Below are 27,714 nucleotides of genomic sequence, written 5' to 3'. Positions count from 1 at the left end.
TCAACAAACAACTCCTGCTACACTTGATGCTACTGAAGGCAGGGACCATGTCATCATCATCCCAGGATCCTCTGCTGCCAGCACATTTCAGGGCTCTATAAATATTTGTTTTGGAATGAATGACTCTATAAATTCAACTCTTCCTTTCCCATAAGTCAATCTCACCTTCTACAAGGAAGGGATGCTTTGGGTCAGATAGGGTATATTTATTCCTTTTCCATTAGTTTCTTTGACTGCAGGACTTGATGGCCGTGGACAGTGTATTTACATATCAGCCCAGTCACTGTGACACACAGGTGGGATGTGCCACTTAATTTTCTTCCGTTATTTTTCCTTGACAGGGCTGAATTCCTCCAGCTGTGTTAGCAATTCATCCTCAAATCACCTCACCTCACCAAATCTCTTAGGGGATTCAGGACAGCTTTTCAGGGAGGCGCTACTTCATTCATAGGGAGAGTTCAAGTACAGAAAGGAATCCAGACAGAAAAAGGAGCAGACGCAGTGCCTTGAGGGAGACCCCCTGGAGGAGAACTTGAGGAACTAGTCATTCGTACATCCTCAAGTCACCTCATCCTACTCCACTTCTTCATGATCTTCATCTATTAGAAGAAAGCTTGGCAGGGCAAGAAACTTCGAGTCACTCCTCTGATAGAAGGAGGTCAGAATTGTCAACTTTAACTGTAATCTTTAATACATTTCAGCATAAGATATTTGTTGTAGTCTTTTGATTGCCTGGTAGTTTCAATGCTTAATTTGAAAAGCCTCAGTTGAACATGGGCCATGACTGAACTGACATCTAAGCCTCCAGCAGTAAGCCCAGCTTTACCAGGATTTAACAGCTGGGGTGTGCAAAGTCTGCCAAATTTTCTAAGGCTGGCACATTATTCCTTTCCGTGAATATTTTATTTTGTCTTTTCTGCCTTACAAAGGCAGATAAAAAACAAAACCCAAAGAATGTCTATTCCAGTTGTCAAGTTTTGTAGCCTGTTTTGAATGAAGTCAATCAGCCTCATGAACTGCTGTTTCCTCCTATTTTTCACACAGTGTCTTATCACAAGTATTCGGGCTCAAAAACTTGAAGTTCAAATTGGTGCTCATTGCTCTTAAATCAGACCCATTTCAAAGTTCATTAAAATGTCTATAGCTTACATGGGTTGAGTTAGAACAGACAAACAGACAAATGAACAAAAACATACACAAACTGCAGTCTGCTTTCCAGAGACATATTTGGCATTTCATGGGCATCTTGATTTATTAGTTTTAAGGGCTTTTGATTAAGCTTTCTTTTTTTCTATTTCTTTTCTTTTGTAAAAAATTGTATTTATTTACATGTGTGTGATATATGTGTGGGTTCATGTATGCCATGGTGTACATATGGAGATCAGAAGACAAATTGTAGATGTTGGTTCTCTCTTCTACCATGTGGGTCCCCTGGATTGAACTCAGTTTGTCAGACTTGGTAGCACACACCTGTACTTGCTAAACCACTTCTCCACCCCCCCTTTTTTTGAGATAGGGTCTCAAGTAGCTCAGGCCGGCCTTCAATGTGCTATGTAGTAGAGCATGATCTTGACCTCTTGATCCTCCTGCCCCCACCTCCTAAGTGCTAGGATTTCAGGTGTGTGCCACCACAACTGCATCTTGTTGAGTTTTCTATGTGCTTATTGACTAATCTATTTTACACCACAGATAATCTCAAGATAATTGGCCAATAACTCTTTACAATATACTTCTGAACACACACACTTACGTGTATATATTATATGTATTATATATATATATTTTCCCTTGTCACACACCTTTTCTCCCTTTCCTTCTCCGAAAGTAGTACCTCTTCTGCTTTCATGCCTTGTGTTAGTTTATATTTTTCTTTTGTATGTATGTCTGTGGTATGCATACACACATGTACTTGCCTGTATGTGGGTACATGTATGTATGCATGTGCATGTATTTGCATATGCATGTGGAGGTCTGAGATTGATGTCAAGTGCCTTCCCCCATTGCGTTGTACCTTATATATTGAGGTATGATCTCTTAGTGAGCCAAGAACTCACCATTTTGGTCAGTCTGGCTAGTCAGCTTGTTCCCAGGACTTCTAGTTTTCATCTCCATCATGCTGGATTGCAGGCAGGCTGGTATGTCCACATAGCTTTACATGGATTTTGGAGATCTGAACTCTGGTCTTCATGTTTGCATGACAAGTTCCTTAGCTGCTGAATCATCTTCCCAGCCCTATATTTTCTTAATTTACTATATTTTAAATTTTATGTTGCTAAGTAGTTTCTTTCAGTAATGAACAGTGAATAATTGCTTACATAAAACACACTCTAAAAAAAATCCCTACAGTAATAGTTAGTTAATCATTATTGTCAACTTGACAGGAGTTAAAATCACCTAGGAGACACATTTCTGGGGTGTATCGGGCTGAGGGCATATCCAAAGAGGTTTAGTTGAAGAGGTAAGAACCACCCATCATGTGGATGGCACCCTTCTATGGTCTGGAGTCTCAGACTGAATAAAGAGGGGAAGAAAGAGAAAAAGATGATCAATAATCATCTCTCTGTGCTTCCTGACTGTGGATGTAACAAAACCAGTTGACTCATGTTCCTGTCATCATTCTTTCCCTGCTGTGATGGATTGTTCTCCTCAAACTGTGTGCTAAGTAGACCCTTCCTCCATTAAGTTGCTTCTTGTCAGGTATTTGATCATAACAATGAGATAAATAACTGATAAACATTATTGGAACTTGGGAGTTAGGCAGCTGCTATATGAAATGTGACCATTTGGTTCATAGGACTTCTGAACTGGTTTATAGGAAGAAGACTGAACAGTTTTTACCTGTAGTCTACAGAAGTCCTGGAGCTCTATTAGTAAAGATTAATGAATTTTTCTGGTGTAAGTGTCCGGGGCCAGACTATTGATATAAATGTGCACACAAAGTTTTAGAGGAGAACAAGGACTCTGATGGTTATTGGAATAGATGCCATTCACAAGTGGGGCTGAATTAAAAAGTGGTAGACTAAATTGTCTTGTGGAAGAAATTTCATGACAGTGTTACATCCAGGCTGGGGCACTGTTACTGCTTACTGCTCTTCAACCCACAGTGACAAAGAACAGAAAGATATGAAAAACATGCAGTTTAGCAAGGAGAGGAATATGAACGAGCTTAAAGCTATAGGCAAAGAAGGTGAAAAGAAAGTCATTATAATTGTTAAAAATAATTAAGGCCACTAAAGAGAAAATGTGAGCTCTTCCTTGGGATCAGAAGTGAAGCTATCCTGGGGCAAGACCTCATCCACTGAGAGTTCCAGCTTGTGAAAAGACAAATTCATTTGAAAGGAGCAAGCCTGAGCTGAGGATTCCACTGGAGATGATCCCTATTCAAAACAACTCTTTAGAGAAGTGTTTTTCGAGGTTCTGTCAGCATGGCACACAGAGGCTACAGCTGTGGTAGAAGAGGGTCAAAGTATATCTTGAGCTGGCACAGAACTTGGTAGCATCATCCAGATGGTGCTAGATTTTTCAGACATGCAAAATGTAACAGTTAAGGTATTGTTGAGTTTTGCAACAAACTTCCAGAAAGCCTTTGAGGTCAAGCAATATATGGCAGGTTCAGAGTCCCTTCAAGGAGATCCTTGGAGGTCATTGCACAAATTTGTGAAGGTAGACAGACCATAAATAACAACAGAGACTCAAAGACACTGGAGGTATATTTGTGGAAGAAAGTTGAAGGGTGGTACATGAGAGGGTCATGTGTGCTGCAGGTGGTAGAGCCAGAATGGGAGGGCCACCTAAGGCCACTGGGGTTCACATGATTCCTTCAAGAATCTCAGGTGCCAGTATATGGAAAAAATGTACTGGAGTCCAAATCAGACCACTGCTTAGGCCACAGTACCGGAAGTAGTCCTTCCTTCTCTAACCTACTGAAAACATTTCTGTGAATCGCTAGCTAACAGACTTCTAGGTACCAGGATTTCTCACCTGGGGAAGTGAATTTACATCAAAGTGGGTGTTGGTGGCCTTATATCCTGTTCCTCATTCCCTTCCCCGCCTCCTTCCTGGGAATCAGAGAGTCAGAATTATGCTGAGAAACCATCCCCTTCCCCAAAGAAATATAGGAAGGAATCCCCATTCCTGTATTGTGGACCCTGATTTCTCTTTTCAGAGCCCCTGCCATGGTGTTTGTCTTTGGTGCTGGACTGTGAAGTCTCCACAGAAACCTTGCCATGCTGTTGTCTGTCTGTCTGTCCATGATGTTAATAACTTCTATAGAACACCTTATTTCCAACAATTCATCTCAGTGTCCCTCTTGAACCTGTATCCAAGACCTTTCAATATGGAGCTGCTGGATTTGGTATTTTCCATGCTGAGTTTCAGCCTTGCTTGGGCCCCCTTTCCCTTGCTATGCCCTCATTTCTCACTTTTGGAATGGGAATGTTTATTCTGTACCAAGGTATATTAGAAGGATGCAACTTTCTCTTTCTTTCTTTCTTTCTTTCTTTCTTTCTTTCTTTCTTTCTTTCTTTCTTTTTCTTTCTCTCTCTCTCTCTCTCTCTCTCACCCTTCCCTCCCTCTCTTCCTTCCTTTCCTTCTTTCCATTTACAGGGGCTCACAGTTAAGAGACTACCTTGAGTCTTAGAAGAGACTTCGCATTTTTTAAATGTTTAGAACCATTAAGATTTTGAGGACTCTTGAAGCTAAACTAATGTATTTTGCATTATGAGATGACCAAGAGCCTTTCAAAATGAAAAATGAGGTGGTTAGGACCCGGGTTCAATTCTCAGCACCCACATGGTGGCAATGAACTGTCCTCAACTACAGTTCCAGGGGAATCTGAAGCCCTCTTCTGACCTCTGTGGCATTGCACGACACAGGTGCACTCACTTACATCCAGGCAATATACTCATACACATAAAATAAAAACAATAAATAAAATTTTTTTAAAAAGCTATGTTTTGGATGTCAAACAGACAAGGAGTAGACTTATGATGATTCATCTTCATTGCCAAATTGACTGGATTTAATGCTGGGTGTGGTGGTGCACACTTTAGTCTCAGCACAGGGGAGGTAGAGGCAGGCAGATCTCTATGAGTTCAAGGCCAGTCTGATCTACATAGTGAGTTCCAGGCCAGCTGGGGCTACTTTTGGAAGACTCTGTCACAAGAGAAAAAAAGACCAAAAAAAATTTTTTTTTTTACTGGATTTAGAATCACCTAGGAGACATTTGGTATGTCTATGAGAGTGTTTCTAGAGAGGTTTTAACTGAGAAAGAAACACCTATTCTGAATTGGAACACCATTTCATGGGTTAGTGTCTCAGTAAATACAAAGGAGGAAAGGAAAGAGTGAACCAAGCACCAGCACTCCTCTCTCTTTGCTTCCTGACTTCAGACACAATGTGACTCATTGCCTCACATTACCACACCTACACTACATTCTTCCAAATATATGGTAGCACAGAATAAACATCCTTAATCCAAAAGTCATCCTTTTTACTGTTATTCTGGCCCATATCAATTAACAATATCAAGATATTCTCCCCACAGGTATATCTAGAGGCCCATTTTCCACGTGAGTCTAGATTCCATCAAACCGACAATACTATGTGTATATGTATGTATATGTGTGCATTTTTTTAGTTTGCCCCCCAAAGAATTTGAAGATTAACAACACATAAATATGTAACAATATCGGTAAATAAGTGAGGAGTAAATAAGTCAAAGGGAAAGTAGGACAGATAGAAAAATACAGGTAAACTAAGGGGAGGGAGAGGGGAGCAGACACACGTGTAGCCATGCCTTGCACACCAGCTGTGGTAGTTTGAATGAGGTGTCTCCCATGGGCTCAAGTATCTGAACACTTGGTGAGGAGCAGCACTATTTTGGTAGGTGAGGCCTTGCTGGAGGAAGCAGATCATGTCACTGGGGGTGGGCTTTGAGGGTTCCTAGGCACAGTCCATTTCCAGTTTGTTTCTCTCTGTTTTCTGCCTCCTTGTAGACATGAATGCTCCGCTTTCGGCTCTGGCCACATCTACCGCCATGCCTCTCCACCATGATGGACTCAGCCCTCTTGAACCTTAAGCCAAATGAACTCTTCTTTCTTTAAATTGCTTGATCATGGTTTTCACAGCAACAGAAAACTAATGAATACATTAGCTAAATAGGAGAGGTTCCCTCCCCAAAAGCTGTTTTCTGCTCTATGGTAGAAGGTACCATGAAGACCTAGGGTCCTTGGGCCTAGACAAGGGGATGACCATGCTGGACAAGGAATGGCTCAGAAGGGGTACAAAGTGGCCAGTCTCCTTCTACTCAGAGAGAACCCCAACATGCATTGTAGTCATGCCCTGGTGTTTCCGTCTCCCATCTCCCCACCAATTCTCCCATAACACCCTGAGCACTTACCAAGACCCAAGCAAGAAACTCTGAGTCCTGATTTTCCAAGATTCCTAGAACAAAAATAAAGCAACACATAGTTATCAGTGCCTCAGGTAAAGCGACATATGTTTAATTCTGAAGATTATCTTTTTTGATGAGAGCAGTGTCGGAGGCAGAACACTTGTGTGCAAGAGAAGTTCCTCTCTTCCTTTGTGATTTTTGTCATCGAGAAACACAAAATCTTCTCAGGTTTAGTCTAAGAACAAAATATCTTCCACAAAATGCAGCTTTTCATATCAAATTCTCTTTATTAGTTTGCTTACACACCCACTATCTTCCTTCTTCCTTTTAGAATGTGAGTTTTTCCAGAGCAAATGAATTTACCTTATTCACCAGCCACCCATTTATTCATCGAACATCTGTCCATGTATTGATTGACTTACAAAATATAATATATTTCCAAGTGAAGAACGAATATAAGACTATCTTTAGATTATCTTAACTATATTCTATTTGTTATACAAGGTTACATAAAATTAACACAGGGAGTCAGATAATCCTTTAAGTAAAGGTTGTTCTTTTCTGCCTCAACGTTTTTGTTTGTTTGTTTGTGTTCATCTCTAAAATTTCATCAGGTAAAAGAAAGGTAGTTTTATTTTTTAAGTAGAAAGGGGACAGGAGTTGCAGCATCCGTTTGCCTGTAATAGAAATTTAGAATCAACCTGTTTCTGTCTTCTTACTGATATCTTTCAGAGACGATACCAAATTGTTACCAGGAGGGTGTCTCTAGAATCAGCGCAGGGATGCAAACTAAGGAGGCAAAGATGAAATAACTGTAACACTGGAGAAAAACACACCCCTTATTCTCAGACCAGGTGCTGTTGTAGGAATACAGTTTCCCTCAGAGCTTCTACTTCCAAACAGCACACAGTAAAACTTCCCATCCAAAGGCCTGGCTCACATTTCCTGCAGGCGCTCCTTGCTGTCATTTGCCTTGTTTTTTTTTAAGAGTTAAGAACTAATACTTTGATTTTTATCTTTGCTCCTTATTTTCTATAAAATGTCACCTAAGTGACATATGTAATTTCATATCTAGTCAAATATTTGTCATAATGCAGAGTTGAAAGACCAGGGGTTTTTGAGCCATTGGGACTTTAGGGAAAAAAGCTACTTTTTCTTCATGAGGGGGAGGGAATGTTGGCATCTGTAGCATTCATCTTGTATCATTTCTGATGAAGTATGAGAATATATTTTATGGTAAGCCAACACAGGGAGTCATGACTTTTAGTGCTCTTTGACTTTGCTGACCCTCTAATAGATATCGTGCTGAATTTTCCTATATTAAGTGACTATTTCCTGCTGGAAGAAAACTTTCAATAAAAGTACTTGTGAAAAATTTCTTGAACTATAGATAGGAGAGAAATAATTGGACTTGGTCCATGAAAATATTTTTCATAAGACATTGCTCTTTGAGTAGTTTCTTGGAAATCTATTAGGTATGTAACCAGATCTTCCTTTATTCTCTAAAACTACTGATTTTCAAAGACAGAAATCTAGAGTAAAAGTTGTATAACAAGGAGAATTAAAAAAATCCTAGATGAAACAAAAAGTAAAATGTAAATGATAACTTAGTCTTCTAGGCAAGACTATTCAGTGTTTATAAATAAATTATTTAATGAGAGATCACCATGTCCTGGGCAATGTATAAAGTCTTGGGGAAACAAAGAGGAACAAGGCATAAGGAAAGCACAACGTCATCACTGTAGAGCGGAGTGTGCCCTGGGAATCTTTGGGACCACAGGGAGCAGACTTTTTGTTTGCCATGGGGAAAAGGGTCTTGACAAGGCTTATCATGGAATTTTAATATCTTTCAGTGATTCTTAGACTAGGAAGAAGGAGTGAAGATGCAAAACAAAACAAAAATAAAACCAATCAACCAACAAACCATGCAAATCCAGGTGATTTTAAGGCCAAGTCTTTATCGTTCAAAGAGTTTTCTAACAAACTCAAAAATGGCAAGTTTATGCCACTGGACACTTAACCTTGCAGCAGCTAAGTATGCAAGATGGCGCGATCTGCCTGATTTTCCCTGACAGTGACTTAAGAAGGTAATGATCACTCAGCTATTCAGATGGAAGACTGAGCTAGAGGATTGTCAGCCAACATAAATTGCTGAATAGCAAGAACTAAACATAGCCCATTTCCTTCCACTTCTATTTAAACAGTCAGGACAGTTTTTCTGAAATAAATGCTTTAGAAAAAATTTAGAGTGTAAGGAAAGTTCAATTACAAACAAATACTGATACAGTGGTGATAAGTCCCTCCCCCTGAACTTTAGTGATTTTATTTCCTTTAACTTTTTAATTTCTATTACACTTTAGTAAGTATTTTCTTTCTGTAGGGGGAACAGTTACTCAATTTATGTGGTCATCTTAAAGATGCTTGAGAGATTGACCCTACTTTTGTCCTGGTATAAGTCTATTTCCAAGACTTGAGCCACATAAATAAATCACTCTTGGCATATGATGGTGGTCCTCACTTTGCAGATGGAGAGCATAGGAGGAAACTACCCCCCGTGTAGGGCATGGAATCCCACCATTGTTGCTGTTATTCTGAAGACCACATGTCCATCTTCCTGCCTCTAGCCACCTCTGCAGTTTGAGGTAGAAACAAGGCAATAACCAGCTACTCTGGTCCATTTAAACTCTGCTAGATAACAGAAGCCCAAACATTTGATAAAGTGGCCCAGTGAACCCTAAAAGGTGTCATCCAGTACCTTGTGTATACGGCTACAACATCAAATGACCCACCTTATCACTCATGCTGGGCTTTGCCACGCTCCCTGAAATCATTGTGTCACCCATATAGAATTTCCATAAACATGTTGTGACCTTTTGTGACATTGTACACCAAAACAACTTTGTAAGACTTCATTTTATTTCTTCATGTCTCAGAATGCATGAGCGAGGCTACATGAAATGTCTTTGAGCACATCAAATTTCCAACTACATTGAATTCTTTCCCCATTTGATCCAAAATAGTTTTACTGCACAGGTTTACCTATTTTATCTGTGTCAGATATACCAGAAGGAAGTCTCACCATGTTCATTTTTAGTATCTGTTCTTGTTCAACTCAAAAATAAAAGCTCCTCTTTCCTAGGTGAACCCGAAATGCTCCACTGCTAATATTAGAAGCGAATGACACAATATGGGGACATGGGGCACTTAGTTTTGTCAGTCAAATTTTGGAAATCCTAGACCTTTAAGAAGCTTCAGTGAAGAGCTATCTAGAGGAAGACTCTAGCTTGTGGAGAAATATCAGGTCTTGCTTTTGCTTTCTCTTAGGAGGCAGCTGTCCACTTGGTGAACACATGATCGAGCTTATTTTAGTGCAATGGTTAATGCAAAATATCATTTTATGGGGCATCCACCAGGCTCTTCTTGCTTGGAAGGCAATAATGGAATGGGGAGAACTGAAACACAGCACCACCTTGGTGTAGTATCATATGCCATTCTCCTGCTCACAGTTCCTTTACAAATCGAAGATACTAAAAGCAGATTAGCAGCCCAAATGTGTTGTTTTAAATTGCTTGCCTCTGAATGTATGTATCTTAGACATTATTCACAGTTTTAAACTGCTGGGAAGAGAGGAGTAGCTGTCTAAAATATGTACCATGCTTTTGATGAAGAAAGAAGCATATTATGTAAGACAAAGTCCCCAATTTAAAGGAAGTCACAGCAGGCATGGACTGGAAGCATACGGAAGGGGCTTTAGTCACTGTGGAGGTGGCAGACCCAAATTGGCTCTGACCTGGTTTTCATGGGGTCAGAGCACTACACAGATCATGACATCATTTACTTTCTCTATTTGAACATCCTTCTGATCCTTCCACATCACACTCTGCAATGTGTCATTTCTTCCTTGGAAGTTACTAATGTAGTTTATTTTTAAAAATATACATTTAACTTTTTTTGGAAAAATCCAGAACCCAAACTGTATTCATTTGTGAGCAGATGGTTATGAGGGTCGCCTGGGGATGTACATTTCTACACGAGTGTGACTTCAATGGAAATAATGTTTCCTTTAGGTGGACATTCCTCATCATTGTTGGTAAGTAAATAATAGCTCTTGGGGGAACCACAAGCCACATAAAAGATTTAGCCATGCATTTCAATGACAGAAACTATTAAGTAGCACAGGAAACTTGTCTTATTTTTATATTGAAGTAGCAAAAAGTAGAATAGGGTTCTTAAAGATCCTTTAACGATTAATTCATTGTCAGTTTTAAGTTCTCACTAGGTTTTTACTTTTTCAAAAGTGATTTATGAAATTATGCATTCATATGTATCATTCTAAAAAGGTCTAGAGGAGTATAGCAAAAGAAAAATTTCTATGATTAATTAGTTCAAAAGAGATATACCACATTTCTCTGATATAACAAGCCTTGATACCAGGTAGGAAAGGAGTTAGACATGAGGTAATTGAGGAAAACTATAGATGTATCTTGGCAGCTGTGTCTCTTGACAGCCAAATAGCCCTCTGCCATTAGAGGTCCTTGAAGCCGCAGACAGGATCTTCCAGCAACATCAGACAATAAGGTGCCAGGGCACTGTCCAGTTATCACACATGTGCATAATGAAGGGTCCATACCCTCAAAAGATCTTGACTTTATTAAACGTCATTTGTATTGTGGGTTTTGCTTCATCCTCTTTCGTGGGCTTTTCTAAAAGATCATGATTAGATAAACCCTAAAGAGGAGATTGGGCTCACCACAATTTGGCAGGGAAAAAGAGTTACTTTACTCTGTGAATATAGTACCCATCTCATAAATATTCACAAACTCTTTAAACACCTGCAATACAGAGCCCATTGTGCTATCACCTCTCTTTCAGGATGGGTTACTCCCATCTCTCTCTGGAGTGCGTGATTTGGTTTGGTAAATAAAGTGCTTAAACTGTGTCACTAGAAGGAATCCTTTTTTTTGAGAAGACAAGGGCTGAAGAGGAATCTTCACCTAGTAACAGCTTTGTGCTAGGCTTTGAGGAGGGGCTAAGTAGCAGGTAGATGTTAATATATTACAATATTATATAGTATTTTATATTAAACAGTGAATTAATAATTTGATTATGTTACATTAAACTACATTTTACCTGAGGATATCTCCATAATTTGAGCCCTTGAATAATGAATATACAACTAAATGGCATACAAACTAGATGAAAGTCTAACAGGAGTATACTTTTATAAGAAATAGTTGGGTCTTAACCGATCAGAAAAGCAGAGTCATAGCCAATAACAAGCTGCCAACAGATTAGACCATGTTCAAATAAGGAAAACCTAGCTGTCTCGGTTTTAATAGTTTTCCAAGCAAACTATCTCTGTATCTCATTTCTCTTCCCTGTTTATAAATGCTGCTTGCCAATGTTGCAAACTAGAACTTTTAAAACCTCTTTTGGTTTTGATTCATGGGTTGTTCTTTGCTCAACTAAGCTCTGTTAAATTCATCTAAAGATCTTAACAATTACAGTACTAAATAAAAAAGATAATGTGATCTAAATGTAAGAGCGAGCTGTGGAGGAAGAGTACCTCGTTGGGGTGGTCAGGAAAAGAAAAATGCCATTTAAGTTTAGAGCAACAGGAGCTCAATGAATGAAAAAAGGACTAGCATTCTAGGCAGAGGGAACAGTATGTACAAAGACCCAGATATGGGAAGAGGCACCGAAGATGCCAGGGTAGTAAAGGGAGGAGGGACTACAGAAGAGCCTTACATATTAGGTTACAAGTTTTGTTTTTAATACTTGGAGTAATCATGGGAAACCACTGAAAAGCACAAGCCATGGAAATAGGTCGAAGGGAGGCATGGTAGTAGGTAAGAGGCTGCTTAGGAAGTCCTGATGAGAAGCGATGGTATCAATCAGATTTAATAGTGATAGAACAGGTGAGACTAAAGCTATGCTTTGTAGACAAGATGTGTAGGACAAACTGAGTATAAGCATGAAACAGAAGTAACAGTCCATTCTCAGGCTTCTGACTTGGCAAAGAGGGATGCTTTCCACTGACATAGGGTACTTTTCACTGCTATAGGGTTTATTGGAGAAATAGAATATCTTTAATTCACCTTTTGGGCATATGAGGATTGAAACACTCAGAAGCATCGACGTTACTTGGTTGGAGCCTGAAAGAGTGAGAAAGTGTATCTGGGAATTATGAGTAAAAGGTATTACGTGCAGAGTCAGTGCCAAGGGAGGCCAGGTTCAGACAGAGAGGAGGGTCAGTGGTGAGGCTGTGAGGAGCTTCAGTTCATAGGTGGCGGAATGGAATATACAGTGGCAAAGGAAATGAGAGACACAGGTGTTGGAGGAGAGCAGGAGGGTCTATGCAGAAGGCAAGCAGAAGACTTTCAGTGGGGGTGAGTGGGCAGCAGAGCTGTAGCCTACTAAGAGATCAAGCATGGGCTAGAGACATGCCCTTCCTGTTTAGCCACACCTGGGTATCTGACGCCCTCTGTGGCAGCCATTCAGGCCGTGGATGAGATGTTAGACTAGATGGGCTGAAGAAATAAGGAAGGACAGATATGACATTTACTAGCTGTGTGTGACCTCAGCCAGGCTGCACAGTCTTGTAAGCTATGGATATAATGAAGATAATAATAGCCTACTCTTTTTGTTTTGAAGATTGAGAAAGTGCAAATGCAGCAGTCTTAGGGTTATTCCATATTCAGTAAAAGTCAGTTCTGTTCTGTATTTCTCATTTCCTAGAGAAAGTCATATCTTAAACACTAAATTTATGGGAATTTTATTCTTTGATATATCATGATGTCTGTTATCCCTAATCCCCAGAAACACTCTCCCCTATTTTGGACTCCAGTCAAGCAACTTGGATGCCTCATGGGCATTTCAATTCCCTTGTGCCCTAAGGTGGGTTATAGGTAAGTACTGTACTGAATCTGGCAGAAGGCTCTTTCTGTGCCTGACAGGATATACCTGTCAACCTAATGATTCTCTTATATTTTGGCCTGGGTACATTCATGCTCAGATATTGCAAACATCATGAGTGGATTACATGTGAATTTATTTTTCTAGAGCCAATAGAAAATGAGAGCTAGAGGTTCAAAACAGGGTAAGGGAAGCAAAGAAGATAATTTTGAGAAATATTGGGGGTCCAGGGAATTTAGCGTCATGTTTCCATGGCCACGGGGAAAGAAGAATGATGATGAGTCATACAGTTATGTGGCTCTAACTCTACAAGGTTGGGTGTTTTTTGCTTTATGGAAGCAGGACTAGAGAAATGTCCATTCAGGCTTGCTAACCACTTGCATCAAAGCTCTACACAGTGTTTTTTTATGTCAGAAGCACCCAAAACACCAGAAAACCTGGAAATCAATAACAAAGATTTTTTAAAATATATTTTATTTATTACTTTTATTTTATGTCTATGAGTGTATTGCCTGCATGTATGTAAGCATACCTGCGTTGTGCAGTACCTGTGGAGGTCAGAAGAGGGAGTTGAATCCCTAGGAACTGGAGTTATGGATGGCTGTTAGCCACCATGTGGGTGCTGGGAGCCAAACCTGGGTTCTCTGCAAGAGCAGCCAGTGCTCCTAACCACTGAGCCATCTCTCCAGTCCCCTAGTAACTCAGATTCTTAAACAAGACTTCAGAGCTTCCATCTGGGGTTATATAATCTGAATGTAAATCAATACATCCTTATATTTATTTTTGCAAAGTTTTAACTAACAGCATTCTTTCAATTATGAACACAGATGAGGAACCACAGAAGGGGTTCTGACCTATGACTGTGCCGTCCATGGAGATCATACGTATTTATACCCTAGAGCTCTTGCTTCAGAGGTCTCAAAGAATCATTTATACTCACCATTCAAATTCAGAGCCACATAGAAATTATGATATTTAACCTGCCCTATAGCTCATTATTTAATGCTTCAATAAATAAGTACATGCATTGCTAGGTCACAAATTTTATTTTAAAATATTTTTGAATTTAATTGTCATCCTATACATTTGATGTTTGTATGTAAAAGCTCTCTTTTCTGAGGAGTCTGAAGGTTTCACCAAGATTGCAGAGGAATTCATGTGTGAAGAATTTCACATGCAGATGAAAGATGAAAGGTGTTCTAGAATTCTGCTTGCTTTATACAACCTTTTGCCTCACAGCAATGTGAGTTTACAAACATCTTTGTATGTGTGTGCAGGTGCATGTGTATGTGTGCAAGTGTGCTCACATGTATATGCATGTACATGTGTAGGGTGGAGGACACCTTGGGTGTCATTCCTCAGGAACCATCCACCTTGTTTTAGAGATGAAGTCTTTCACTGACCTAAAGCTTGCCTAAAAGGCTGGTAAGGATGACTGGCAAGCTCCAGGCAGCCTGTCCCCGTCTTCCTAGTGCTGGGATTATACGACTGTGCCACTACATCCAGCTTCTTTATGTGGGTTCTGTGGAGCTATCCCTGCAGCCCACACTCATCTTTTTTTTCAATGGGAAGGTAAGACAATCCTGAGTTCTCAAAAGCAAAACTAAACATTCAGTACCCCACAACTATAATGTAAGATGTGTACTTGGTATTAATTAGTATCTCTTCTTGTTTAATTTTAGTAAATGTAAAAAATATTTCTTAGGCCATTGGTAGATTTGCTTCCAAATTCAGACCTGTTGCTGCTTGGATATAAAACCCTTGGTCCCAAGTCCTCCTGCTCAGGGCTCCACAAGACCTTCACCCACCTGCCTATGGAGGAACATTGACCCTGTTTATTCCCTAATATCAAGGGACAGAGGAGAGGATCTGGCAGTTCTGGGCTCTGAGGCCTGCCTCACACAATATTCTTCTCCTAACTTCCTTGAGGCCTGACTTACACCTTACTCTGAAAGAAGTTCATAGTTTCCTCTCACATCAATATGGAGGGATATAAAGGAACAATTAAGTGACAAGTATCACAGCCTAAACATCTGAGAGAGATGGAAGGGATGTTTATGGAGTTAAGAAATAAATATCTGGTTCTTCTTGTACCTCCCGTGCACACAGCTCTAGGGGATTCAGAAGTCAGAACTGGCTTTGTGTATGATAATGAGATGTCTGTTGTCGGAGGGTACTGGAGACACTCGGGGTGAGGATGAGAGTGATACTGTAGTATGTGCTTAATCAAAGGTAAATGCTTTCAGTTAGTGAGTTTGCGTTTCATGTTCCAGGATGAGGAACTAGAACATTAGTGTGCTCATGTCTTTTCCATCTACTGTCAGAATGTCATGCACACGGGTGCATATCATTCCTATTGTGTATAAAGTCATCTCCCCCTCCAGGTGATCATGAAGTCAGGGACAGGGTCTGGGACAACTGCACATTCCCACACCGTACACAGTGCTGGGTTCAGAGTGATGGCCAGTGACACCGAGAGTAGGTTCTCTAATGCTATCACTTTGCTGTGGGTAAAGACTGCATTGCTACTTACTGTGACACTTTGGTTGGCCAGGGAGGCCATAGTTTATTGCAGAACACTGGGTAGTTGAAAGCAGAACCGCCTCTCTTACTCACTCTCAGTGAAAACTTGGACATTAATGGAACCCCAGTGTCCCATCTGCTCCATGAGGATAACAGAAGCTACCTCTGAGGGTGATTATGAAGGTTCAGTATGAGGACTGAATCACTTAAGACAGTGTCTGACACATGGGAAGTACTCTGGAAGTATAAGCAGTTACTAAACAAACGTGGATTTGATTCCAAGTTCTGTCCCTGTTAATTTTAAGTCTCGTCTTTTAGCGATGTGTTCTTCCTTTGTAAGCAAATCTCCATCCCCTCTTTGGAAGAACACAACAAATATTCCAGACTTTTGCTCTTCTTTCAACCAAGGTAGGGGTGAGGGCTCCTTCCAGTTTTACAAGAGACAAGAGCTTGTGAATCTGCATAATCAGGTGCGCCTTTCTCACACCTGTCCCTCTCTCCTTGGCTCCTTAGCCCTCCAGTTCATCGTGGTGACTGATCTAATAGAAGAGAACAGGTCCCAGGGCTGGAGTATACACAAGTTCAGAGTCTGAGAGTAGAGACAGAGGAGGATAATTATTAAGGTCTATTTTCATATTTGACTTTGCCCTTATTCTGGTTCAATCTATCCAATACTTTAAACCACCTGAGGTCACAGGTCAATGAATACCCCAAATTCAGAATGCTGATCAATGGGTTTCCTCAACTCCAGACAAAGTAACAAGGCTCAGACTCCAGAGCTGTCTTTGTTTCTTCCCCCTCCTGTGGCCTCCACAATCAACCAGTTAGCAAGGGAGGTCTTTCCTGGTCCATCTCTTACCTCCATGCCGACTTCATGGCTGCAACCTGGTCAGACACTTAGAGCTCTGCATTTTCTCTTGTTCTTTCAGTATTAATCTCTGATTGGCCTTGCCTATCATCTTTCTAAATTTTTGCCTGAAGTAACTATTATTCATGTCTTATCTTTTCTCAACTACATAGTACTTGATGGTAGGATCCAAGCTTAACTTAGTTGGACTTCTTTATGAAATTTATTACCTTGGGGGTGCAAGTAAATATTCCACTAATAAAACGAATGATTAATTCACAATCTGAAGTTTTTCTTACTTCTGTGATGTGAACTGACAGAGTTAATTAGTTTAGTCTTAATTCTTTAACGTTAAGACTATTAACAAGGACTATTTAACATAGTGCAATAAAAAGAAATAAAAGACATGAAAATCAAAATGAAATATCTAAAACTATCTGATTGCAAATAACATAATTACCTATGTAGGAAAATCCTGTAGAATCTCTGAAACCCTCCTAGAACTAGTAAGAGAACTTAGCAAATTTGAAGGGTATAGAGTTATTATATAAAATCAAACTACATGCTGGTGAGATGGTTCAGTGTTTAAGGGTGCTTGCTGCTAAGCCTGAAGACCTGAGTTTTATTCTTGGGACCCACAGGATGGAAGGAGAGAACTGACTCCTGCAACTTGTACTCTGACCTCCACATGCTCTCCTCTCCCCTATCAACAAATAGATATAATAAAAAATTAAAAAGTCAATTGTATTATTAATAATAAACAACTGGAGCTTGAAGCTTAAAAGAACAATGTTACTTACAATAGTTGCTCCCAAAAGAAATAGAAATCTATCAAAATGTGAACAGGACCTGTATGCATACACACTGTAAAATACTGAAGAAAGAAATAAAAGGTGATCTAAATGGAGAGGCACACTGTGTTCATGGCTATCAAGATTTAGTGTTGTTGTCAATTTCCCTCATTTTGGTCTGTGAGTTGAACATAATCCCAATTTGTTGACAAAGTGGCTCTAAGATTTATATGGCAAGGTGCAGGAACCGGTATGGCTGAGGAAGCGTGAAAAGAAGAGTAAATCTGAAAGACTCACACTATCCGCACTCCTAACCAAGCAGCTATTGACAGTTGGTTGCTTCTGGAGGAGGGGCGGTCAGCGTTCTTTAAGGATGTGAGTGCACCACACCCCAGTGGACAGCACCACACCCATGGGCATACGGGCAGCACAAATTGGTCTCTGTGCGTTATTAAAATAAAAAGAGGACAAGAAGTTGGGAGAGGGTGGAGGGCAAGGGGCGTGGATCTGGGAGGAGTTAGGGGGAAGAGTCAGGGTAAAGATGATGAAAATACATTGTATGCGTGTATTAAAATCTCAAAGAAGCAATAAAAATATTATATTAAGAATAAATGAAGTATATAGAAATGGAATAGAAGAGAAAGGTCAGAAAGAGGCCCAGGCATGTAATGTTTAATTGATTGCTGACAAAGATTCAAAGACAATTCAATGATGAAAGTGTGTTTTCAATAAATGATACGGGACCAGATGGTTTGATGGGAACTTCTGGGGAAAAGAAGTTCAATGTTACTAGACGCTAGAAGAAACAAATTCCAACCATTACAAGATGACTCCACATACTTGTTAAAATATGTGAGATGGAGCCAGGCATGGTGGCATACTCCTGTAATCCCAGCACTTGGGAGGCAGAGGCAGGTGGATCTCTGTGAGTTCGAGGCCACCCTGGTCTACATAGTGAGTTCCAGGCCAGTTGGGGCTACAGGGAGACCCTGTCTCAAAAAGACAAAAAAAAAAAGTAAAATAATGAACAGAAACACACAATACCAAGAGCTGGAAAGATGCAAGAGAAGTGAAGCCTCTAAGACTGTAGAATGGCACAGCCCCCTCGGAAGGCAGCTTGATGGTTTCTTAGAAAGTGAAACATACTCATACCGTATGACTCAGCAGTTCTATTCCTAGGTATTTACTTGAGTAAATTGAAAACTTCTGTACACACACACACACACACGCACACACACACACGCACACACACACAAATATATTCAAATATTTATAGCAATTTTACTCATAATCACCCCAAAGTAGAAACTACTCAGATGTCCAACCGATGAATGAGTAAACACACTAGAGTATCATATAATGAAATACTACTCAGCAATAAAGGGAGGGGAACAATTGATTCATGAACCACAGAATAGTATGGCTACATCTGAATGCATTTTCTTAAAGGGTTATATATTATATGATTCTATTTGTACAACACTCTAGCAAAGACAAAACTAGATGGATAGAAAACATCAGTTTATTTTTTTAAATACTTTATTTTAATTTTATGTGTATGAGTGTTTTGCCTGCATGTATATAAGTGCACCATGTGTGTGCTGGGAATTGAACCCAGGTCCTCTGGAAGAACAGAAAGTGTTCTTATAACCACTGAGCCATCTTTCCAGCCCCAAACAGAAGTTTATTAATAGTACTCAGAGATGGGAAGAGAGGCTGAGCACAAAGAAGGAATCAGGAACTTATGAAACTGCTTTGTATGGTATAAGCTGATCAAAACCCATAATATTGCAAAACTGCAAAAACTAAATCTCATTCTGTGAGAAATTTTAAAGGCCTATGAGGATGTCACAGGAACCTGTAATGAAACATAGCCTGAAGGAAATAATCTAACTGTATTATAATGAATACTGCACACAGGATGAGGTGGGAACCAAAGGACCTGATTTTGCTTTGAAAAATAGACTCTTGATGCTTTACTGTAAGGCTAAGGACAGAAAGAACCGTGTACAGGCACTGTATCCGCTAAGTTTTTTTTCCCCCCCATGGGATAATGAGTTAGCAACTCTGAAACTAAGATTGACTGAAAAATCTAGCATAGGAAAACTTGAATACTAGGTAGAGAAATTAGAAGTAGAGGAAAACCCAGGATCTCTTAAAGCCAACAACACCCTTTTATTATATTTACTTTAATCTGTAAACACTCATGAAAAGATTAATTTTTCTAACTCAGCAGATGTTTTCACAGTAGCTACTGAGTTGTGCTATGAACTGACTTTGAGGTTGATAAATGCTCTCTCTACAAGAATAAGAAAACTTGACCAGGGCGCTAGTGGAATTTGAACGCAGTTGCTCTGCAATGGCACTTTGAGCTTTGTGATGGCTAGTGATTGACTAGGCTGGAGTTCTGGTTTTAGTTCACCTTCATCTTCCAACCTCCATCCTGGTCTTTTCATTTAGTATCTGTTATGTTTTAGATAAACTTGTCTTTCATTCTGTGGTGACCAGCAATGTCTGACTGGAGAACACAGTATACCAACATCAGCAAGAATTGCTGTTCTAGATAGTTCTAGACAGAGAAGTATCTGTGCCAATCCTGAGTTTAACTGAATCAAAGGGAAAACTTCCCTGTAGGTGCCTGGAAGGGATAAAAAGACAGAAGAGCAATCTCTTGATGAACTGAAGGATATCAGAAGAATATATTCTTTGCATCCTTCAGATTAAACCTTACCGAAATTCTCTTGCAAATGGAACAAAGTTACTTCTCCATGGGCTGGAGGTACAGATACATTTTTAATATTGACTTCAGGCATTTTAAAATTAATCACTGTATGGCAACCACAAAATCCTGTGAGATAATTTTGCTTTTTGATTGATGGATTAATCCATCCCAGGAAATTAAAGTAATAAATTTCAATTGGTTAAAATCACTGTCGGTACTTGATTCAAATTGAAGGACTTAATTGATCCTAAGTAAGATTTAGATGACAGTACTGCATAGGCTGGGTTCCAGTACTGATGGCTGAGTGCCTGTGGCTTTGACAACTCTTAAGCAGTCAATAGCCTACCCTGGTATCATCATACGATGAGAAGGAAAATCAGCATAAAATGTAAGCACCATCTACAATGTGGAACTCAAATAACTTGTTATTTTAATACAAATTCCAATTAATTTTTGGACAGTTGAATGTGAAACTAGATAGTGTAGTAAAGTTTTGAATCTACTTTGCACCATACATGCCTTGACTTCTAAAACGGAAAAGTACAGTCAGTCAGAAGGTCTGCTTCGCTTCTTCATCACTTAGTTATTTTTCCTGTGTTTAAACAAAGCTTATTAGTAACATCCCTACTTAGAGCACCTGCCACATGCACATGCACGCTTTTATCTAAGGTACACATGTAGTGCACACAGCCTTGCCCATCTCCATGAGGAGAAAGGACCCGAGAGAGAAGTAAGGGGCCACTGTCCAATATACTTACCAAATGCATTATACACTTCCTCATAGCCAGGCTATGTGAGACTAAACTATGCAATCTCTTTGGGCTTCACATGCTCTGCCCACCTGAACTCACTCAACTATGTATTATTTCCCAAGAAACAGGCAGCTCAGAGGTGCCCAGAGACCTGGGGTAGAGTTCCTGGCTTCACCATCTTTAGAGGTCTTTAGAAAAGGGAAAACAGAGGTTGCTGCAGTCTAGCTAATCATGCATACTCTTCCCTTCAGCTTCTCCATGTCCTGCCTCATCCCCGCCTGTGGCTTTCTGCAGTCTCTTTATGATTGATGTTCCTGCAGTGGTGGGAGTTGGTGAACTGCCACTCATCTTGCTCATCTCCTGATCAGCCCTCAGTAAGAAACAATTGAGTTAAAAAAAAAAAAGGCAGAAGAAAATTTACAACATGAACTGGTTGAAAATTCATCAGAACTGATGTCATTGTGTCTTTTTGTGCTTCTGAAAACAGAATAAATGAGGTTGTTTGTGTGCTCCACTGATTGGAGATGGGATGGGAAGCACAGCGGGAAGAGGTCTTGCTTGCAACCTGTGGAGCATGGGCTTACAGGCCACGGAAGGGAAATGGAGAGGAAACTTTGAGAGAATGGGAGAAGGCTGGATCAATAGTGGTTTTCAGTGACCACCTTGAAGTTGCTATTGGCAAGGAACTAAGGATATAAACTGCAATAAACATATCTCAAAGATGGATAATTCATTTATTCTATCCATATCTACTGACTACCTACTTGAAGTCAGTCACAGTTCTAGGTGGAGGGCTATGGCAGTCACCAAACATGCTGAGTCCCTGACCATGTGAGTCTCATATCCCAACTGGGGAGACCCATAGCCACAAAGTAACTCCCATGAATGACAAGTGCTCTGAAAAATAGAAGTAGCATTAGTGGCAAAGATAAAGGCTGAGCCCCAGGTAAGGACAGCTCCCAGAGGAGGTGACATCAGAGCAGAGACCTAGAGGATAGGAAGAACCAACCTGTAGAGGCTAGGTAAAGATCAATAAGGCCTGGGGGTGGGGACAACGTTGAGAGGAAAGGAAATAGGCCTGGTGGAGTTCAAGTTATGGACAGCCAGACCAGATGGCATTAGAGGGGCAATCAGGAGTCTGAAATTATGAGGCTGCTGGCAACCAGCCTAAGTCAGTCCTCTCTACCAGAGCAGATGGCAGTGGTCCAAAATTGCTATAGACTGTGCTGAGCAAATAAAATAGTGCTGCAAAATGAGAGAGCATTGCTCTTCTGTAGAACTCTTAGGAAAGGACAGGGGTGTAAGCTGGGGCTATAGCTCAGTGGTGGAGCACTTTCCTAGGATGTGCGAGGTCTTGAGTTCAACCCTTAACTCTGCAAAAAACAAAAGGACAGATAGTCTGTGGATTAGGTCAGATGACCTTCATTTGGGGCTAGGCCACACTTTCTGTGTTTGGGAACCTAGAGGTGCCTTGTTGCACGACTGTGGATATACCTTGTGCTTGCTGTGAACTTCCCTTCCCCAGTTGTATACGTCATCTGTTCGTTTGTTTGGGCTCCTTGCTGCCCTAATTATTTCTTCCTTTTTCATTTTTGAGACAGGCTCTTTTCTTGTAGCCCAGGATGGCTTTCAACTTGTGACACTCCTGCTTTAGCCTCCTGAGTGTTGGAATTGTAGACCTGCACCATCATGGCCTGTGCTCTCTTCTTTTTTAAGCTGTTTTTTTTCCTCCATTTTGGTCTCAAGTATCTCCACTTCGCAGACCCTGTTTCTTTTTCCTTTATCAAATTCTGCTCAGAGATGGGGAAAGGGAAACAAGAGTGTCATTTTATCTCTAGGGTTCTCTGGGTTTAGGAAGAGTAGCTCTTTGCATTTATATGTGATTGGAATGTTCTCATAGACTCTCAAGCCACACTCTCAGGAAGGCCTCCTCAGGGAGAGCAGCTGCTTCCCCCGATGCTTATGCTTCTCAGCTCTGTCTTTCTTTGCTGCTTTCTGCCCTGCCTGGTGAATCTGTCTCTCCTACAAATCTGTGGATTTCTAGAGAATAGAGTCTGTGTCTCACTTGTCTGGTCTCTGGGCCTGAACTCAATGCCAGCGGCTTGTTATCTGACTGAACAAAGTTCTGGGAAGAGTTCTAAGAGCCCTGCTGACTGACCATCAAAGGCTGTAGACATCACAGTGCACACTGACTGATGCTTATTAGAAGCCCTTTTCTTCTCCTCATGATCTTGTCTTAATTTCAATTTTATTTCATAAATATTACTATCTAAATTTCTACCAATGTAATATGCATTTGTTGGCAAGTACCCTCTTTTAAAATGCGGTATACCTATTGGGATTAAGCTCATACATTTATACAATTGCTTAGTGTATATCTACCCTGCCTGCCATACATTGTCCAAGGGCCACTCTAAGATACTAAGGAATATACAGAGAATTACTTTCTTTTCTCTCATATACTGAGTCAAGAGCTCCAAACCAAGACCTGAAGTTTCCAAATTTTAATAATTTATCTGAAAGAAAAAAATAGACCTGCAAATTAGGTTTAAGAATAAAAACCTACTAGTGACTGTAGTAATATTTTTATTAAAGAAAAAGGAAGAAAATTGATAATGGGGAGACTAATGAAGTTTCATTGATATGATAGATTATTATGCAACCATTTAAAATGTGTTAAGGAGTACTTTGTTAACACCAGGAAAATGCCTTTATTGCTATGTTAAATGAAAAAAACAAGGCATGGAATTTGTTGCATTATGACCTTTAAAACTGCACAGAAAAAAAGCCTAAAAGGAAATTCACTCAAAAAAATAAATAGCAGTAATCCATCTAGATGGTAAAATGACAGTTGACTTTTAGTTCCTGCATATTCATATCTTCTTAGGTTTTGTTTTTAGTATATATTATCTTTTATGAGAATAATTTACTGTATGGAAAAATTAGAGCAGCTCCCTAGCTGCTGAGATCAGTTGCATGAAGGGAGTAGAATGGGAGTGGGTAAGATGATGCTGTCAGAAGATGAGCCCTGTGAGGCTGGGCTCAGAGGCTGGGGCAGTCTGAGTGCCGGGGGAAAGGAAGAATGCACAGGAGTTAGGAGGGCACAGAGACAGTTTGGGGGTCGTTCCCTCTGCCTAGGCCAAGTCTAAGATGGGTTCAGAAAATGAAATAAATGCTCTGTTTCCAGACTGGATGCATAGCTCAGTTGCATGAAGGGAGTAGAATGGGAGTGGGTAAGATGATGCTGTCAGAAGACGAGCCCTGTGAGGCTGGGCTCAGAGGCTGGGGCAGTCTGAGTGCCGGGGGATAGGAAGAATGCACAGGAGTTAGGAGGGCACAGAGACAGTTTGGGGGTCATTCCCTCTGCCTAGGCCAAGTCTAAGATGGGTTCAGATAATGAAATAAATGCTCTGTTTCCAGACTGGATGCATAGCTTGGCAAGAACCATCTCACAGGGCATGTTATCCACAAGTACAGTGTCTAACCTCAGTAGGGTTCACGTTTCTGTTGCCAGTTTTGCAAGCTGAGATTCAGTTGTTAGAGCAGTGATCATCAGCATTAAGCAATGTTAACTTATTATCTGCTACTAAGAGCAGAAGCTTTTAGCCCTAATCCAAGTCTTATGAGCGAATTCTCTTGAGCTTTACTCCTGAATCTCAAGTTCATTTCTTTTTGTGGCCCGTAAACTTCGTTCCCATTTTCCTCAAACATCCGGACTCAGCATCAAAGACATCAAATGGTTTCGCATAAAATGATTTCTGACCCTCTCTCCTGCTGCCTTTATCAGTAATAAAGAAACATAAAAATAAAGTAAATAAAAGAATAAAATAAAATAGAAAGATTGTAAGCAGAATTAGAGATAAGGACATATAGTGATAAGAGGCTGTAGCCAGAAGTTAGAAGCTCTGGTTTAGAGTTTAGGCTTCACCTGTCAAATAACAGCAGAACAGACCAGTATGCACTTGGACATTGGGTTGGTCATGTATCTTCCCTAAGCCCTACTGTCTTGGGTATAGAAGGTGCATAACTGCAGTGCCTGCCCTAACCTGCTTTTAGGTGGCTATGATAAAATGAAGTACTGTGTGAAAGGATTTTCAGAGCTTTAGGATTTCTCACAAATTAGTTATCACCATGATCATAACTATTAGAGTTAATAGTTTCAGAAACTGCTGCATAAGCTGAAGCAAATGAGGACTCGACAATCCACTATTCCTGTGATCTCCAGGGCAATATTAGCCTTGGTTTCGTGGACTGATCCAAAATGAAATGGATCAGTCCTTAGCCCTAAACAAGACATTTATGCCACCCTCCCCACCAAGGCCCAGCAAACATTAAGGAAAGAAGGAGTGGAAAAAAAATGTTAAGAACCAGAAGACAGGGAGAAGGGCTGAGAAATACCTTCCTCTTTGCGTGACACACCATTGCAATTATGAACTCACAGCAGCTGGGGATGCCTGTACTGGGTCTACACAAGAATGGGTCCACCAACAGTCAGGAATGGATGGAGGAGGGGCTCAATGGGCCTACCCCTTACCACAGAACTACTTACTACTGATAGAGTCAGGGAAAGGTGTCATTGCTTTCAGCTGTGCACCTACTGTTGACCCCAACAGGCTCCAATGGATAGATTCAGTTCAACAGTCATACAAATGGCCTTGGTTAAACTAAATGGGTCAGAAAACAAAACCAAAAATTGTGAATCTGGGTAAAGGACTGGGCAGGGAGGAGGACTGGGTGTTCACAGGGATGGGAGGGAAGTAAGAGATGGTGGGTGGGAGAAGAGAGCAATCAGAATACATTGTATATATGCGTGAAATTGTCAAAGAATAAAATTAATAAAGAAACCAACAAAAACCAAATCATTCACTGTAGGAATGCCACCAAAATGTTCTGCACAGCCAGTTATGTGGCAAAAAAAAAGACTACTTGGACTAGAAGTGGAAACATACATTTTGTGAAATGGGAGTCTGTCTTTAGTCTTTGTTTTTCGAAGTTTACACTCAAATTCAGCCCCCCGCAAGGGGAAGAGGATTGAGGGAAAAGATCAGAAGGGAAAAATAAAATGCTATATGCAGATCAAAATGAAGTTCTTTTGCATAACTGCGGAATGTCATATAGTCTGTGAGATTTATTATTACAGTCACTTATTTAAAACACAGTTTTTAAACATCTACTAGGTATAAGGACTGATGAGGTGACAGGAAAGATAAAGTCATTATGCTCATGACTTATTGTTGAGGAGATGACAATAATTATATTAGATAGTGCTGTATGTTATGAGTCAGTAATGGGTGTCTTTGCTGAGTTGTTCAGGGCTTTACATATGACAACCCAGAGAATTCTCATTGTGAATCCCTCGAGAAATTGCTGTGAGATAAATGTAATGAGAGGGGGAGTTTTCCAAGTATTTGAAGGGATGTAAACAGAGTAGTATAGAGCGAGGCAGCCCCCTGGACCACTGGTTGTAGGCCTGTCACTTATTCTCATTAAGTCTTTCTTTCCATGTTTATAAAAGAGGTATCTTAGATTTTAATTATATAAAGTTGCTGACTTAAAAATTGTTCCAGCTATGTGCAGGCCTCTCTCCGGGGTAAGTCCAACCGGCCCTCTGTGCCTTGACTCCCCCAGCCTCATTCACCCTCCCATCTCCACTGCCATTCTCTCCTCCAAGTTTGGACCCTGCCCCATTCCTTGTCTTGGGGCCCCAGGCACCTGGGGAATCAATATTGCTTCCTGAGCCTTTTCATCCAGACCAACTTAGTGCCTTCTCTGAGTCCCAGGAGCACTGCTTCTGGGCCTGGCCCCGCCCTCACCTCCCTTTGCTTCCCTGGGCCTGGACCACCCACCAGCCTCTTTCTGGGATGCTGGAGCTGACCATTCCTCTTCCTGATCCTTTGCATCCAGACCAACCCAGATCTTCAGTGCAGGCCCCAGGAGTCTTCGGGGCCTCTTCCCTCCCCATCTGCCTTTGTATCTCTGGGTGGCATGGCCACCAGCTGCCCTAGACCAGCATTTTCCTGGGCCAGGCTCCCAGGCCAGTCCAACCCCCCAATTCCTGAGGCCAAAATCATTCCTGAAGGGATCCAGACCTTGGGAGAAAGCTTGAAAACATCTGATCATCATCTGACTTAGGCCTCTGTGGGAACTCCTGAAGACAAAAGCAATCCAGCCACTACAATATAAACTTAAAAGAGAGAACCAGGAGGTTAGATGAACCAGCTTTTCATGCCCAAAAAGTAAACCACAAAGACACATAAAGTTCACAAAAAGAAGTACACCTAAACTTGAAGGCCTGAGTATCACACAAGAATCAGAAACTACAAAATAAATTCACATGTCAAAGTCACAGAGAAAAAATAATATCATGAAAAATCAAAATAACATGTCCCCATGAAGTACCAGTAGTCCTCTAGAGGAGTGCGGTCGCTGGCTGTGGCTGCTCTCTGGCTATGGCCGCTCTCCTGCTCTTAGTTCCTCTGATTAGTTGTCCAGTCTGGACCCCAGGGCTGGTAAGGAGTCTGCACAGTGTCACTGCATTCAGGCGCAGGAGACCAGGTTCAGTGACACAGATCTGTTTTATTGCAAGAAAGTACGGGCTTATACAAGGGTAATAGTCCAATCATAACACAGCATACGGGATCCCTTATTAGCAATGGCAGACTAGTATCCTATTACAATCTAGCGGGCCAGATGCCCTATTAGCATGATAAGTTTCAGTTTCTAAACAGGAAGCAATGCATTCCAGCATGATAGGTATGTAAGGCAAAAGG

At 40.7% G+C, this 27,714-nt stretch overlaps 1 protein-coding gene across 1 annotated transcript in view; it reads right to left on the bottom strand.

Annotated features, from left to right (window-relative positions):
* Kcnab1 (potassium voltage-gated channel subfamily A member regulatory beta subunit 1) overlaps positions 1–27,714 on the bottom strand; it is a 294,743-nt gene that overhangs the window by 120,155 nt on the left and 146,874 nt on the right. The window contains exon 2 of the mRNA XM_008837446.3: positions 6,401–6,444. Coding sequence (XP_008835668.1) covers positions 6,401–6,444 — 44 coding nt within the window. The remainder of the gene's footprint in view (positions 1–6,400; positions 6,445–27,714) is intronic.

Source organism: Nannospalax galili, unplaced genomic scaffold (assembly GCF_000622305.1).
Source record: "Nannospalax galili isolate Female #2095 unplaced genomic scaffold, S.galili_v1.0 scaffold617, whole genome shotgun sequence".
Lineage (NCBI taxonomy): Eukaryota > Metazoa > Chordata > Mammalia > Rodentia > Spalacidae > Nannospalax > Nannospalax galili.
This window is presented reverse-complemented; position numbering and strand designations above follow the sequence as displayed.